General features: G+C 39.1%; 2 protein-coding genes across 11 annotated transcripts in view; one reads left to right on the top strand and one right to left on the bottom strand.

Annotated features, from left to right (window-relative positions):
- Positions 1 to 13,266, bottom strand: part of C9H5orf22 (chromosome 9 C5orf22 homolog) — a 37,521-nt gene extending 24,255 nt beyond the window's left edge. For all 3 annotated transcript variants that reach the window (XM_077116900.1, XM_077116899.1, XM_077116901.1), the window contains exons 1-5: positions 13,091 to 13,266; positions 11,728 to 11,873; positions 9,662 to 9,811; positions 7,134 to 7,563; positions 4,510 to 4,572 (exon numbers count right to left, since the gene is read on the bottom strand). In XM_077116900.1, the coding sequence (XP_076973015.1) occupies positions 4,510 to 4,572; positions 7,134 to 7,563; positions 9,662 to 9,811; positions 11,728 to 11,873; positions 13,091 to 13,171 (870 nt within the window). In that variant the 5' untranslated portion in view covers positions 13,172 to 13,266. The remainder of the gene's footprint in view (positions 1 to 4,509; positions 4,573 to 7,133; positions 7,564 to 9,661; positions 9,812 to 11,727; positions 11,874 to 13,090) is intronic.
- Positions 13,267 to 13,402: 136 nt separating this feature from the next.
- The window catches only part of DROSHA (drosha ribonuclease III), a 171,025-nt gene continuing 166,953 nt past the window's right edge, over positions 13,403 to 17,474 (top strand). For 3 of the 8 annotated variants that reach the window (XM_077116895.1, XM_077116894.1, XM_077116890.1), the window contains exons 1-3: positions 13,405 to 13,569; positions 14,620 to 14,745; positions 15,610 to 15,676. In XM_077116895.1, coding sequence (XP_076973010.1) covers positions 15,657 to 15,676 — 20 coding nt within the window. In that variant the 5' untranslated portion in view covers positions 13,405 to 13,569; positions 14,620 to 14,745; positions 15,610 to 15,656. Of the gene's footprint in view, positions 13,570 to 14,619; positions 14,746 to 15,609; positions 15,677 to 17,474 lie in introns of all 8 variants that reach the window. The other 5 variants (XM_077116897.1, XM_077116896.1, XM_077116891.1 and 2 more) reach the window with 5 other exon arrangements.

Below are 17,474 nucleotides of genomic sequence, written 5' to 3'. Positions count from 1 at the left end.
GTCCATTAACTTTTAGTGTTATTACTGTTTGGATAATATTTTCCTCTACCATTTTGGCTTTTGTATTATATATATCATATCTGATTTTCCTTCTTTCTACACTTTACTCCATACCTCTCTCTTCTGTCTTTTCGTATCTGACTCTAGTGCTCCCTTTAGTATTTCTTGCAGAGCTGGTCTCTTGGTCACAAATTCTCTCAGTGATTTTTTGTCTATAAATGTTTTAATTTCTCCTTCATTTTTGAAGGGCAATTTTGCTGGATATAGAAGTCTTGGTTGGCAGTTTTTCTCTTTTAGTAATTTAAATATATCATCCCACTGTCTTCTAGCTTCCATGGTTTCTGCTGAGAAATCTACACATAGTCTTATTGGGTTTCCCCTGTATGTGACAGATTGTTTTTCTCTTGCTGCTTTCAAGATCCTCTCTTTCTCTTTGACCTCTGACATTCTAACTAGTAAGTGTCTTGGAGAATGCCTATTTGGGTCTATTCTCTTTGGGGTGCGCTGCACTTCTTGGATCTGTAAATTTAGGTCTTTCATAAGAGCTGGGAAATTTTCAGTGATAATTTCTTCCATTAGTTTTTCTCCTCCTTTTCCCTTCTCTTCTCCTTCTGGGACACCCACAACACGTATATTTGTGCGCTTCATATTGTCATTCAGTTCCCTGATCCCCTGCTCAAGTTTTTCCATTCTTTTCCCTATAGTTTCTGTTTCTTTTTGGAATTCAGATGTTCCATCCTCCAGTTCACTAATTGTAGCTTCTGTCTCTTTAGATCTACCATTGTAGGTATCCATTGTTTTTTCCATTTTTTCTTCTTTGTCCTTCACTCCCATAAGTTCTGTGATTTGTTTTTTCAGATTTTCTATTTCTTCTTTTTGTTCAGCCCATGTCTTCTTCATGTCCTCCCTCAATTCACTGATTTGGTTTTTGAAGAGTTTTTCCATTTCTGTTCGTATATTCAGCATTAGTTGTCTCAGCTCCTGTATCTCATTTGAACTATTGGTTTGTTCCTTTGACTGGGCCATATCTTCAATTTTCCGAGCGTCATCCATTATTTTCTGCTGGTGTCTGGGCATTTGATCAGATTTCCCTGGGTGTGGGACCTGGCTGGTTGAAAGGTTTTTCTGTGAAATCTCTGGGCTCTGTTTTTCTTTTCCTGCCCAGTAGGTGGCGCTCGTGGTGCTCGTCTGTCTGCGGGCCCCACCAGTAAAAGATGCTGTGGCTCCTTTAACTTGCCAATCCGAATCTCGCAGTCGGCCCGGGAAACCGCGCGTGGCGGGGGGGGGTTGCCGGCCGCCCTGATTTGGGGGAGTGCCAGTCCAAATTGCCCAGCTGGCCCGAGACGCCAAGCGTGGCGGGAGGGCCCCGCTATCCAACGTTCCCAGTCAGACCGGGGAGTCACGTGCATGGAGGGGACCCCAGTCGCCAGCCGCCCGGGCCGGGAAAACGCGCGCTCCTCGGGTATCTCACCGCAGCGGATTCTCCCTGCCCGTTCAGCTGTTCCAGAATGGGGTACGCTGTCTTTTTGGTCTCTGTTGTGGCTCCGGGAGCTGTTTCATATTGTTTCTGTTTCTTTAATTGCTGTTCTGGAGGAGGAACTAAGACCCGCGCGTCTTACTAAGCCGCCATCTTCTCCGGAAGTCACCATCAATGGACATTTGATCTTTTTTTTTTAACATGGGCAGGCACCGGGCATTGAACCCGGGTCCTCGGGCATGGCAGGCAAGCACTCTTACCTGCTGAGCCACTGTGGCCTGCCCGACATTTGATCTTTGATAAGGCAGTCAAGCCAACCCACTTGGGACAGAACAGTCTTTTCAATAAATGGTGCCTAGAGAACTGGATATCCATATGCAAAAGAATAAAAGAGGATCCATATCTCATACCTTATACAAAAGTTAACTCAAAATGGATCAAAGACCTAAACATTAGATCTAAGACCATAAAACTGTTAGAAGAAAACGTAGGGAAATATCTTATAACAGGAGGCAGTTTCCTAGACCTTACACTCAAAGCACAAGTATTGAAGAAATAAATAAATAAATGGGAACTCCTCAAAATTAAACCCTTTTGTGCATCAAAGAACTTTGTCAAGAAAGTAAAAAGACAGCCTACACAATGGGAGACAATATTTGGAAAGAATATATCAGATAAAGGTCTAGTATCCAGAATATATAAAGAGACTGTTCAACTCAACAACAAAAAGACAGATAACCCAATCACAAAATGGGCAAAAGACATGAACAAACACATCTCAGAAGAGGAAATACAAATGGCTAAACGGAACATCAAAAGATGCTCAACTTCCCTGGCTATTAGGGAAATGCAAATCAAAACCACGAGATAACATCTCACATCCACCAGAATGGCCATTATCAATAAAACAGAAAACGACAAGTGCTGGAGAAGATGTGGGGAAAGAGGCACACTTATCCACTGTTGGTGAGAGTGTCAAATGGTACAACCGCTGTGGAAGTCAGTTTGGCGGTTCCTCAGGAAGCTAAGTATAGAATTGCCATATGACCCGGCAATACCATTGCTCAGAGGACATTGGCACACCAATGTTTACAGCAGCATTATCTACAAATGCCGATGGCAACAGCCAAAATGCCCATCAACAGACAAGCAGCTAAAGAAGCTGTGGTATACACATACGATGGAATATTATGCAGTTGTAAGAATAAAGTCAAAAGTGTGTAACCACATGGATGAACCTTAAGGACATTACGCTGAGTGAGATTAGCCAGAAACAAAAGGACAAATACTGTACGGTCTCACTGACATGAACTGACATTAGAGAATGAACTTGGAGAATTTCAATTGTTAACAGAGACCGCCAGGAGATAGAAATAGGGTAGACATTGGGTAATTGGAGCTGAAGGGATAGATTGTGCAACAGGACTGATTGTAAAAATTCAGAAATAGCACAACACTACCTAACTGTAATACAATAATGTTAGAACACTGAATGAAGCTGAATGTGAGAATGATAAAGGGAGGTGGCCTGGGGGTACAAATGAAATCAGAAGGAAAAGACAGACGACAAAGACTGAGATGGTATAATCTAGGAATGCCTAAAGTGTATAATGAAAGAGACTAAATGTACAAATTTAAAGATGTTTCTGCATGAAGAAGAATGAAGCAATGTCAATATTGCAGGGTGTTGAAAATAGATAGTAATTAATATTTTAAAACTCTAACTTATGTGTGAGACTAAAGCAAAAAAGGTTTATTTGGTACAAAATTTATATTTTGACTAGTGTATTTCCTAATATAACTTATGTGAACAGCTTAATTGATCACCATAGTACATGGAACCTTGAGTAGGGCATGAGATTTTGTACGTTTGTCCAGAGTGATGCCCTGATAAATCCCAGAGTGATCTGAACAGTGAATAAAAAAGTATTTGCGGAGTCCCCTCCCCATTGCGGAGGAATGATGAGAAAGGGGGAAAATCCAACTTCCCCAAGTGGAGAATTCTTGATATTCTCAGAAGCAGTGGGGACAACCAAAGCAATAGGCTGAGTCCCCAATCTTGGGGCCTGGTCATATGAAAGTTAACCCCACAAAGGATAGGCTAAGCCTACTTAAAATTGGGCCTAAGACTCGCCCCCAAGAGAACTTCTTCTGTTGCTCAGATGCGGCCTCTCTCTCTTAGCCAACACGACAAGCAAACTCACCACCCTCCCCTCTCTACATGGGACATGACTTCCAGGGGTGTAAATCTTCCTGGCAATGTGGGACAGAAATCCTAGAATAAGCTGGGACTCAGCATCAAGGGATTGAGGAAAACTTCTCAACCAAAAGGGGTAAGAGAGAAATGAGACAAACTAAAGTGTCAATGGCTGAGAGATTTCAAACAGAGTCAAGATCTTATTCCGGAGGTTATTCTTACATATAGATATCACCTTTTTAGTTAAGTTGTAATGGAGAGGCTGGAGGGAACTGCCTGAAAATGTAGAGCTGTGTTCCAGCAGCCATGTTTCTTGAATATGATTGTATAATGATATAGCTTTTGCAATATGGCTGTGTGATTGTGAAAACCTTGTGTCTGATCCTCCTTTTATCTACCTTATAGACAGACGAGTAAAACATATGGATTAAAAATAAATAAACAATAGGGGGAACAAATATTAAAATAAATTTAGTAGACTGAAATACTAGTGACCAATGAAAGGGAGGGGTAAGAGGTATGGCACATACACATATTCTTCTGTTTTCTCTTTATTTCTTTTTCTGAATTGATGCAAATGTTCTAAGAAATTATCATAACAATGAATATACAACTATGCGATGATATTTTGAGTTACTGATTATATAACAAGAATGGAATGATCATATGGTAAGAATGTTGCGTTTGTATGTGGATGCATTTCATAAAAAAGTCAAGTTTATATAGTTATTCTTTCAAAATATTTGGAGAGTTTTGTGAGATAACTTTAATAAGCTACAAGATATTAATGATATACGATAAATAAATAAAATCCAAAACAAACATTGGAAGATACCTCTGTTAGGTTGGCACCAGGCTTTTTAAATTGATAAAGCTCTTGCAAGATTTTGTACTCCTCCTGGAAAATAAAATGAAAACTTCATAAACAAATAAAAGAATAGTAATTTTTTTCAATGATATGCTTTAATAAATGAAATACAATTTAACCTTGGCTGTGATATAATAACTACTTAAATGTTTTTCTGGGAGAATCAGGCAAAATATATATTTTAGATTTCCACTATAAATAGTATCATCTCTTCAGGGCAATTCTATCCAGCAAGGTATGATCACAAAAATGCATAAAAATTAGCTATGGAAGACTGGAATTATTTCTACTAAGATTCTATAGGTAGACAAATCCTAGGATCTAAAACACATCTTAGCTATTTATAGGAAAAACACTTATTTTAATTAGTAACAAATTCTCTATGTTCATTTTGTAGCCATTTCCCTAGTAACAGAAGAGAATTCTGGAGTACAAAGGCAGTAATAGAGGCAGATGGCAAAGTCAGGGACCCCTTAGTCAGTGGGCTTCATACAGTGGAGGAAAGATGTATGCTTTAAACAGACATTGCAAGAGAATGTCTTCACTCTAACTGATGATGCTTGGTACAGCTAGACAGCTTCATTATATAGGCTGGTACACCTGGTCCCAATAATTCTTTTTAGGAGAATTGTAACAAAGAGTTAAAATTCATTCATTAAACACAGTGTTGTGGTTTACTCATCATAACAATCCTAAATTGGGTATGATTAGTACTCTCACTTTATACTTGAAGAAACTGTGGGTCAGAAAGGTTAGATCACTTTTCCAAACAGCTAGTAAAAGTAATAAATAGAATTTTATATTTTTACTTCTGAAACAGCTTTTTAAAAGAAGTAAACAATTTTTTTTTTACTACACAAAAAATAGCTAAGGAATTGTAAAAGGTAATACATATTTTTTTTCAAAAAGTTCCAAATTACCTAAGGGCTGATGGATACAAACATCTTTACTTTCCTGGGTCTCCTGATAACATTCAAAAAGAAGTAAGTGGGGTGCAAAGGTAGTTCAGTGGTAGAATTCTTTCCTGCTATGTGGGAGACTGTGTTTGATTCTGCCCAGGCACTTTCCCAAAACAAACACACAAACAAAAGAAAGAAAAAATAAATAAAAATTCAATGAATGTGCTGCAATAATGGGATACTCACATGGGAATAGACTGAAATGTGACTCCTGCCATATAGCATACAAATAATAATAATAATAATAAAAGCAGCAACTGTTATAAAGTTTCTTATGTTAACTTTTCAGAAAATTTTTTTAAAGAAATATGAAGTAAGTGTATTTGTAGGATAAATTCCTAATATCAGGTCCTTCAGCTTCCATGAATGCCCGTTCTTCACGCTTCCTAGACATTTCTAAGGCTGCTTAATAATCCTACGGCCTGGTGGTTATATAAGTGACTGGCTCCACATAAAACAGCAGGACAAAGAGAGAGGAAAAATTTTCTCTCTTATTTCCAAGTTGGGAGAGCATGCTAGGTCCCCCATGTTTGCTCCACATTTTACTCCCTGAATTTTACCTATTTTTAATCAGCACTACTAGAGGTCTTTCATAATTTAGATAAATTATAATGACTTCCGATACACATACAAAATTAGAATTAAGAAGTGCAATATTATCACCACCATCATTACAAATCAAATACTGAACTTAAGTAGAAAACAGTTTATTTAAATTCCCAAAAGAACATTATATCTAAACATTGAAAAACGTCGCAAATGTTATACGTGCCCATAAAATGCCTAGGTAAATTCACTTGGATGGCTAATTTACCAAATAAAAGTTTCTTAAATACATAATTCTATCTCAGATCTGTGCATATTAATATTATCTAGTGACTTATATTTAAGATCTGCTAAGGTACCTTAAAGAATCATATGCCTGATTCATTAGCTATAAATAGTGATATATACATATCACTGGCTAATAAATATATAGCCAGGTATCTCATGGTTTAATGAAAAATTTTTCACACAGGGTTTTTTTCACATGGGCAGGCTGTGGGAATTGAACCTGGGTCTCTGGTTCTGGCATGGCAGGCAAGAATTCTGCCACCGAGCCACTACCCTCACAAAGGGTTTTGCATGCATAAAATATCTCTGGAAAAATACAAAAGAAACTAGCTTGGTATTTGTTTCTGAGGTGTGGAACGGGGGGAACGGTGATGAGATACATATACATCTGTGTACTATATGATTTTATGTTTTACAATGACTCTAAACATTACCCTAATTAACAAAAATGAATACTATCTAAGCAGGGATCACCAAATCATAGCTTATGGCCTGCTTCGGTATGACCCTTAAGTTAAGAATGGTATTTACAACTTTTTTTTTGCATGGGTAGGCACCGGGAATCGAACCTGGGTCTCTGGTATGGTAGGCGAGAATTCTGCCTGCTGATCCACTGTGGCCTACCTAGCATTTACAATTTTAAAGCACTTTAAAAGAAAAAGAAGATGTGATAGACACCATATAATAACCCCCAAATCTGAAGTAATTACAATTTTGGTGTTTTTTCAGAATATTCTGCTGATCTCTGAGCTAGATAAATTTAATACAAGATCTATATTTTTAAAATACCGTATTTACCTGAGTGAACATTTCTTTGAAGGGATTCTTGACTGAGAAAAAATCTAAGTCAATATCTAAAATAAATGCATCCCCTTTTGTCAAAATTTCCAGAATTTTCCAATTGTTGGCTGTAGTATGACATTCCTGACCTTCAGAAGAACATGAAAATGATGGTTCTAGGCAAGTTCGGCCACTTTTCTGTGCCACTGTGTCCTTTTCTAGTCCTTCTGAACAAGAATCACAGTTAGTAGAGACAGTGTTTTCCACATCTTCCAGTGTTAGCTTTCGCTTCTTAGCAGAAGACCCTGCATCATTTTCTTCTTGATTGTTACAGAGTTTATAAGGCTTTACCATAATTACATCCAGTTGTAAAGGTTTTTGGTTCTCTAGCTGATCTTCAGGTACATAAAGACCATCACTTAGGAAGTAATGATCTGTACTTGTAACCCTGAATCAGAAGAAAAAACCGTTTTTAAAGAATGGAAAAAGTAACTGATACTTCACTATGGATGACAGAATACAAGAAAGGACATATTTGACAAAAACTGAGAGCTGTCACCAGTATTTGTCCTTCTTATTCTTCTACAGATGTAGCATTTCCTCAAGTTTTAGCTGGGTGTACAAATGACCAAAACTTACTCTGCAGCAAGCTATAGCTATGTGACTAAGTTCTGGCAAAGGGCTGTGAATGGAAGAGCCTTGCTCTCCTCCTCCCTGCTGAGTAAAGTGTAAACAAGGTAGTCGCAAGCCACTCTGGACTATGAGGACAGGGCAATATTCTAGAGATGGCAGAGCTAAAAGACAATAGGAACTGGTGTCCCCAAACTGTAGAGCCACCACATACAGGACTGTGAGCATGCAAATTCTAATATGAGAAAGAAAGAAACTATTTTATTCGGCTAGTGCTACGTGGATCTCTCTTGCAGCTGAATCATTATCCAAAAAACAAACAAAAAAACCACAAGAAAAAAATTAATTTGGAAATAATTTCTCTTAAGAAAGTACCCTCTGATGTATTTCAATACTTCATTAAACTTTACATAACATTTTAAACATCTTTAAAAAAATCTTGCAACTTGTAGAATGTATTTTACAAGCTGCAGATTTCTGATTTTAGACACATCAGTATGTTCTTAGCACCTGAATTAAGCCTTGGGAAGTACTTTAAACAGTAGAATTATGCTTCTTCCAAAGGCATACTTTATTCAATTCAAATAATGGTACAATTCAGTATCCCTCCACTTTCCCACATATAGCTATGAATTTAGAAAGATATTTTCTAAATTTTACACAAGATTAATGACAGATAATAATACTAATGCCCAAAGCTAATTAAAAAATGTACCAGTCTATTAAAGACAAAGGCTGTATTCCTCATCTGTGCATTTTCCTTAATAATGGAAGTCAGTTTTACTTTGTTCATACTCATACAAACACAACATATATTTCAGACTGCTTATATATATGTGTGTGCATAAATCTTACATAAATTTTTACTTTTAGGATTAACTAAAATTACAAAATTATCAAAATCTTCTAATCTATCAAAATAGTGCTAGTACACACTGAGTTTCAAAGTCAATTTCAGATTGCTCAAAATTAATTGATTTTCTTAAACCTGTTGCAGATTAAATTAGGCCTACCCATTGAAGTAGTCAATGAAAACTCTACCACTCTTTCACATATACCAGTATCATGTACAATATTATACTCTGAGCCCCAATTATTTCTTTATTTTGGTATCATATCCTAAATAAAAACAATTTTCACATATACACAACAAAGTTATATCATTTAGGATAAATTAGAAATAAAAAGTATCATTTTCAGTGGGAGAGATTATATTTTATTGTCAGTGTATTATTATTTCAACCCACTATCCTTCAGGTACCAGGAAAGTTTTAGTTGAACTACTTAAAGTATCTCATCACAACAGAATTTAGAGAGTTAAGAACATTCTGATTATATCTAAAGGTAATACAGTGCCACAAGATATATAAACACTGGCCAAACAGTTAATACTACAAAAACAGTTGCATATGAAATACGTGAGAGAATGATGAACTTTCATTTTAGTTAATTATCTAAGGCTAATCCTTTAATAAATTAAAATCCTGAATTTATTTATTCACCATTAGATTTATTAAAAAAAAAAACTAAGGGAGATAATTTTGCTTTTTCATTGCTAATAGTTAAATTCGGCAGACAGCAGTTATACCTGAGGAAACAGTAAAATGTACCACTGAATATATAATATCTATAAGGCATCTTTATATTTTAATGGAGTTAATGCATCAGTGGAGCCAGAATTTCAGAGGATTAAGATCATAGTCAAAAACTTAACTTGACCAGCAACAAAATATAAATGGTGTATAAAGGAGGTTAAGACTTGAAAACTTGTTTCTGGTGCTTTGAAAACTCTTTTTGGAGGAACTGAACTTTAATATGATCCATTTGCATATAAAGGTACTTAGAAAATTATTACAGGAATCCAAAGTAAGACAGAAATTCAATCTCTTTCTTACTCATAAAAATGAGGAAGGTACCTGATTGTTGTGGTAGAAATGTCTTTGCCTACTAAGAAGTGATGTTTGCCCTCTCTGATCTGCTGAGCCCACATGGGATGCAGCCAAACAACATGAGAAAAATGGCCAGCATAAACTGCAGGCATAATCCAGTTCTCGATACTTAATTCTCTAAAAAGGAAATAGAGGAGAAATATTAAAATAAGCAATGAGCATTTTTTCCCCCAAATATAATTTCATCCACAACAATATTTTAAGACAAGTCTCAAAGTTTGGTAAAGGACCCCTAGTGGGGGTGGAGGGAGAGGGAGAAGTATCTCTGAAACTCTTCAGGGTGTTCACTAGGTCAAAATTATTTGCAAAATAATACTAAGATATTATTTGCCTTTTCCACTGTATTATATTTGCAGGGATGGTACAAAAGCAGTGTGGATTGAGGACTTAAGATTAATCAAGGGAGTGACATCAAACTCTACTGGTGGTCACTGTATTCTTCACTACCCAGCAAAACAAACCAGTCTCAAGAAAAGGCACTTTGTGTGACTGAATTGTGAGCTGAGCACCATTTTTTCTTGAAAGGACTCACTAACAAACTACAGTTATTCAGACTTCAGTCTGAATTGTTGGATTCTACATTCCATCTAACCTTTAAGAAACCACTTGTCAAAGTTTAGTGCAGTTCAAAGAATAACATCCACAATGATCTGAAATGCCATGAAAATATCCTTTTCTTTACCAATTACATATGTGTGAGAGGCTGAATTTTCTTCATATACTTCAACTAAAACACATATGGCAACAGACTGAACGCAGAGGCAGATGTAAGAATCCAGGTATCTTCTGAAAAAGCAGCTACTAAAGAGATCTGCAAAATGCAAACAATGCTACTCTTCTCACTAAAATTTCTTTGCTTTGAAATATTAATTTCTTTTTCATAAAATAACAATTATAATACACAGTTGGCTTATTGTTATTTTGAAATGAATCAATAAATATTTTTAAAGTTTCTGATTTAATTGCAAATACAGTAAATGTTGGCAGATATAAGCCACTTTAAAAAAGCTCAATAATTTTTAATAGTGTAAAGGAGTCTTGAGACTGAAAAGTTTAAGAACCATTATTTTAAGACTATACAGTTCTGCAATGTCTGTCTCATATTTCCTCAATTTATAAAATAAAAAACCTAGAAATATAAAAGAAAGTAATGACAATGGTAGAGCCACACAATGCTTTAGAAATTAAGTGTCCAAACTGGGGTTCTGGAAAAACTTAACTGAAAGAAATAGGATAAAATTACTTCACATAAGTATCTATATTTAATTTTATAACACAGCAAAATTACTGCTTTGTAACATTTTATACTATATGAACAGGCTATACTCTAATAATTATATGTCTGAAGAGACAGTGAGAATATTTTGGAGAACTTTATTATAGAGGAGAGGCTAGTAATTATTCAAACATATATTTATTCTACCTGAAGAATGGAGCACAAAGTATCAAGTTTACTTTCAGTTGAATGATTCTATATAACCCTAAAAGTCAACAGGATTTTGACCAAAAATTAAACTAATTGGGATGTAGAAAGGACTGAATACTGGCTAGAAAGATAGGCAAATTAGAGTTGTGTTGCCTACACAATTATTGAACTGTGTGGTTTAGATAAGACATTCTTTCTGTGCCTCAGAATCCAGACTTTTAAAGGGGTAAGAAAGGGAGAACTGGTTCAGATAATTTCTAAAAAACCTCTTCTACTTCTAAAATTCTATATTCTAAATCTGGGGTTGGCAAATTTTGGTTGGGTCCCCTGTAGTTATTCATTTATATAATGTTTCTGTCTGCTTTCATACAAGGGCAGAAATAAGTAGCTGCAAGAGACTGTACGGACAGCAAGGATAAAATATTTACTCTTTGGCTTTTACCTCAAGGTTTGTTGACTCCTGTTCTAAATAAAATTAGAAAGGCAAAAAGGCAAATGAAACAAAAACAAAGCCTATGAGCTTAGTAAAGCCCATCTTCCTTAATTGCTTATCATCTACTGCAAATTGTGTTTCAAGTGCATAAAATATTATTAACAAACATATTACCCAAAGAGTGTTTCCTTGTCAAACACAGTGTCTGCTGGCATATTCACAGGAATAAGGAGGTCTGGATGTGAATCAAAATGCACAAAACTTATATTACTGGCAGGAAGATGCTTTGAACCAATGGCCCGGTATATAAAAGGCAGAACCTGTAAAAGATGCACTCAGAATTGGCACTGAAATCATAAGCACACAATCAAAGGAAGACAGAAAAACAAAACAAACTGCATATACTTTGAAGCACACCAAGTTGCTAATAAAAAAAAGTAAAAAATCTGTTTACCATAGATGATCCAGATACTATCTCAAACCTTATTTTTACCCTCAGAACTTCTAGCTTACACTTTCAAATGGGCAGCTCCAGCTACCATCCTGCCACCACTGCAAACTCAACAGGTAATGTAGGGAAACAAAGCTGAGCTCAGGTACAAACTGCGGGTTTACGTGGGCTCTGGCTTTCACTGTGTGCCCCTGGTAGCCAGGGTCTCCGTGCATTTTTCCCACACCTATGGGATGGTGGGGTTGGACTCGGGCGTAAGGCTCTTTCTCCTTTTACATTTGCTCTAGTTCTAGGTTTAATATTGAATTTGAAAGTACTGCCTAACAACCCGTGCTTCCCCCTTTTCTCAGTCCCGAAAAACCTAATTTCCTTCCTTCAGTATATCCGGAATCGTCCTTTTCCTATTTCATGTCCAGAGAACCTCCGAGGCCTATTAATGCTACGTTTTGAAAACTTCCGAGAGCTATGGGCCACCCTGATAGGTTTCCAGATGCCTACTTTTAGGTACCATTTAAATTCTAATGCAGCACTGCCTTAAAATAGATAACAGTAACAATTTAAAAAGGTTAACAACATCTTTACTATATATGTATTCTGGGCACGTGTTAAAGGATTTATGTGCACGGTATGCACACAATTTCTAAAGGCCCTATGACCGCACGATAATCGTTCCCATTTCACAGATGAGGACCATTATGTGAACAGGGCTTAGAGCAGCACACCCCCAAAATAAATGTTAGATGAGGACTCACGTTCTCAGCATTGCGCCTCCCCTTAAACAGCAGGGCTGTGTGAGTGTGCAGGTTGGGGACACCCGGTTCGGCACACAAACTATGCCCGGGTTCGAATCCGGGAGCCACCAGTTGCTGGTTAAGGGGTTTTGTGCAAACTGTAAGGATTAAACAAGCTGCCCGACGCACAGGAAGCCCATAAACGCCAGTTCCTATTTCCTCAAGTTGCAGCTTTAGTATTTTCCCCACAACAACAGAACTCTGGGAGGTAAACGCCGGTCCTCTGGCCTCCGAGGCCAAGGCTCCGCGGTCTGCCTGGCCTTCGCGCGCCAGTGCCCGGCAGTTGCCCGCTCACCTCTTGATGATCCTCCACCACCCACACCGGGAGCTCGGGGTAGCGCCGCAGACAGGCGCGCTCCCCCGCAGGGCCACTCATGCTTTCGCGGCCGTCAGCCTTCCACAGGCACCGAGACGCCGGCGAGGACACAGAAACCCGAGCTGCGGCCACCGCCACCCTCCCCGGAGGTAGCGCGCGCTCACCCGGTTGCGGTTCCGGATTGGAGGACGGAGAGGTAGGGCGCAGGCGCCGGAGGGCTCCACGGGAGTGATTGGCTGAGATGTCCGTCGCTCCTGAGGACACGCCAATCACCGCGCGCAGGCCGCTGCGGCGAGCCCAAGCGTTTTTCCCTCTCTTGTCTCAGCTTTCGCAGGGTTGCTTTTTAATTCCCTCGGTTTCCTGTTCCGGAGGCGCGGGCGGCGCCACCGCCTTGGCGGCTGCAATATAAGCTTTACTTTTCTCAGTCGGAGCCTTTGCTGCCGGAGAGCCTTTTGTAGGTAAAACGGGTTCGTTGCGGGTGTTGGGAGAGGGTATCTGTTTGAGTGTTCAGATTCAAACGGGGCTGGGGAAGAAGGGGGTTGGGGTCGGGCAGCCTCTCTTCAGACTTGCAGCTAAGGACAAAAAAGCAACCCTAGGCCCAGCTTCCACAAATAAATAGAAGCGAAAAATGAACCTTTCATTCATTTGTGGAGTGCTTGCTGTGGGCCAGGCCCGGTCTCGGAGGGGAGCGAGGCAGTGAGCCCAGCTTTCCTCGTGGGGCTCGCAGTCTGGCGGGAGATGCGAACAGGTTTTTTTTTTTTTTTACGCAGTTACGGAGCCGCGGGATGAAGGTGCCCGGCCTGCGGGCTCAGCTGGGGGAAAGAGGGGATTCTTAAAAACGCAGCAACACCTTGCAGCTCTTTTTTACATAGAGTGACGTTCTTGGGCGTATTAACTATTCACAACATCTCCCTTAATTTCCCTGCATCCAAATAGTAATCTAGGAGTAGGCTGATGCAGAGAGGAATAACTTTTCCAGTTGCATCGAATTCCTTGACTTTTGGGCTCAAGTTTCCATCTGCAGCTCAGTCTGAGTATGCCTTTAAGGTCGGTTTCATGATTAGTGTTTTCAGGTTTTGTACCTAGAAACATAATGTTGAGTGACTTCGATTGCTACCCGCGGTATAAAGTGAGGTGATGATTTTGACTTTGGCCCACCACTAGATTAAGCACACTCCTTTGTGCTCCCTTAGGCTCTGTGTGCACCTCTTTTCTTGTAAATATCTCATTATATTGTATTCTTAAAAAACTTACTTGTTTGGGTTCTGTGCTCCTTCAGCTCTGCAGGATGTGTGTCTTCCTCATCTTTGAATCCCCAAGGTTCGGGTTAGTGCTTTTGATGTACAGGCTCATCTTGTGTTGCATGAATCAGTGAAGAGGCCTGCTTTCTGTTGGGTTTGATAATGCGAATCTGTTGAGGGTATATGTGGAAGCAAAATGTGGAGCAACATAGAGACGTATATCGTTGGTGAGACAGTAAACATTTATTGACCGCCTACTGTATACAGGATGCTCTGCCTGGGGGCTGTGAAGGATACAGAGATGACTGAATCAACCCATGTCATCAAGGAGCTAAAAATCTAGTGGAGGAGTTAGACATGTGCAAACATGACTATAATATGAGGCAGTCTCTGGTAAGTGCTGTAAATGAAGTAAGTACAGGTTAAGAGCAATGCAAGTTTAGAGGGAAAGGGATTGCTTCCTAAGGGGAATCAGGAAAGGCTTCATGGAGGAGGTGGCATTGAGATAGGTGAATGGGTAGGAATTCATTGGGTGGAGATATAGGATGGGGGATTTTAGAGAAGAGGGGAATTAAAAAACCAGCTGAGTGATTGTACTTGGTATGTTAGGCACCTAGGGAAATGTAGAGAATGTTATAGAGGATAAGCCTAGAAGGAGACTTGGGTCCAGTTTGTAGAGGGCTTTAAATAAAAGCATGGAGGTTGAACTTGATTCTGTAGGTGATGAGTAAACTGTGGTGGCATGGTCAGCTGTCTAGACCCCAGGTTTATCATAAGAGTATCAGACTGAATCATACCACTAATCAGATATTATTTGGTACGTACTACTTATTAAGCATGGTGATAGACACACCTAAATAATCTGAAATTATTTTCATGAGTCATGTGAAAGTCTACATTAACCCTATCAGTTAAAAACTTTTCACTAGCCAGACTTTAGGAAGCTGTCTCTACATTAAAGCTTTTTGTACTTAATGTTTACTTGAGTTTTTTAAAAAAGCACTTCACTGAATTTCATGTATTTGGAAGGCTATTCATGTTCACAGTAGTGTTCTGTAGGAAGAGTTGAGAATGAAAATCTAAGAATAATAGTTTTGTTTGTCATGAGTTTTAATTCAGTTTCATCTGCACTTATTTTGTCGGTGTGCTAAGTGCATTGGGGAATACAAAATCAGTGTTAAGATAATTGCAGGGCATATTTTAAAATGTGTACAGTTTGGAAAACATTTTAATGTATATTTTTTATGTCCTTTAAAGCTGATATTCTCTGTGGAAGAAGATGTGATATATCCAGATAGTACATCATGATGCAAGGCAATACATGGTGAGTGGTGGGATCGTAATGGCAGAAGCTTAGGAGAATGCAGAGAGGAGCAAACACTGTGTTGGGCCATAGAAGATAGGAAGGATTCAAATGTGTGGGTAGGAGGGAGATGTGTTCATTTTTTCAGCAGTGGGCCATGATGGACTTGCAGTTCTGAGGAGCAGACAGACATTAAAGGTGGAATTATGTAATTAGCCAGTAGATTATATTATTGTGGGAACTATGAAGAAATAACATAGTGTTGTGAGATCAGGGAACCTAGAGAAGTCCTGGGGGGGCGGTGATAGTGGTTGCGGAAGGCCAGTAAGGATGTTATTATAAGCCAGACAAGAGATGACATTATGAAGTGGATGAATTCAAGAAGTGTTTAGGAAGGGGAAATGACAGGAAATTATTAACAATTAGCCAAGGGGGGAGAGGGAGGAAAAGTTGTCAAATGATTGCCTGGTGTTAAAACTTGAGGACCTGGGTGAAATACCAAAAAAGGAGCAAAGATCGTTGTCTTGAACAGGCAATTCATTACTTCCTTTTAGGATGTATTAGGTTGAATTTGAAGAATCAGACATTCAGGGAGAGAGGTTGGATTGAAAACTGGCAATGTGGGTCTGGAGCTCAGAAGTTGGTGACTAGTGATATAACTTTGGGAGTTACTCCTAAATGATGCTAATCGGAAAAACACAGGTGGGTAGGGAAGAGTGAGCAGAATGCCCAGGCTGGAGCCCTGAGGAATTCAAATGTTTGAGGGCCCGATTGCAGAGAAGCTGGCACAAGAGAAACTGGGATGAACAGACAGAGAGGTAGAAAGGACAAGTGAGATTGTTAGGGAAGAGAGTTTGAGAGGGAGGGGTCTTAATGCTACAGAGATATCAAGTCAGATGACTGAAAAGTAACCCTTGGTTTTCAAACATTGTGGGCCTTGGTCTTTTCACTGTAGCGGTGGCAGAAGCTGAAGCCAGAATAGAGTAAGGAGAGGAGTGAGTGGGAAGTGAAGTGAAGACCACAAGTATAGACACCTTTTTAGGTTGTTTGGTGTGAAGGAGAGGAGTTCTAAAGGCCAAGGAGAGTGTTTTATGGTGGAATATACCTGAGCACTTTTAAATGCTGATGTGAAGGATTTGGTGTGGGGAGAGGTGGAAAATTGCAGAGGGAGGGTGGTATTCTCAAATAGATATTTGGGGTTGGAGTTTAGGACACACGGGTGGGAAAGGCCTTTGTTAGGAGGAGGAAATAGGGAGAGTGTAGAGTGGACAGGTTTATTGAATTGTTAGAGTAAGCTGAGCGAGTTCTCTTTTTGATAGTTTGTATGTTCTCTGCTTGGTAGGAGACAAAGTTTTCTATTGGAAGTGAAGAGTGGATGGAATATTGAGAAGGCCACTGAAGGTTTGCAGTAGTTACAGTGGATAGTTAGGAGAGTAGACTAGCCAGAGGTGCCTGCCAGGTGTAGGGCCTGGCAGAACCCTGTGACCATGAATTTATGATGACACTAGTCTCCCCAGTCAGTTATTTTTCACTAGGACCACTTCTGGTTGGCATACAGAAAATCAGTGGTTGGATTCTTCTGCGGTTGGGACATTGCCAGGTTCTTGTGACTGAAACTTGAATGGGGGCAGAGAATTTTAGGGTATTAAGAAACCATTCATTGAGATGCTGAGCTGTGGAGTCTGTACTGAATGGGAAGGAAGGTGAAGACAAGAAGATGGCTGATGCAAATGTAGGAAAATGTGGACTGAGTGGACAGGATGACAGTGAGGTCAAGAACAGAAGGAAACTTGAGCAAGGACATGCTAACAGGTTAAAT

Source organism: Tamandua tetradactyla, chromosome 9 (genome assembly GCF_023851605.1).
Source record: "Tamandua tetradactyla isolate mTamTet1 chromosome 9, mTamTet1.pri, whole genome shotgun sequence".
In the NCBI taxonomy this organism is placed as follows: Eukaryota; Metazoa; Chordata; class Mammalia; order Pilosa; family Myrmecophagidae; genus Tamandua; species Tamandua tetradactyla.
This window is presented reverse-complemented; position numbering and strand designations above follow the sequence as displayed.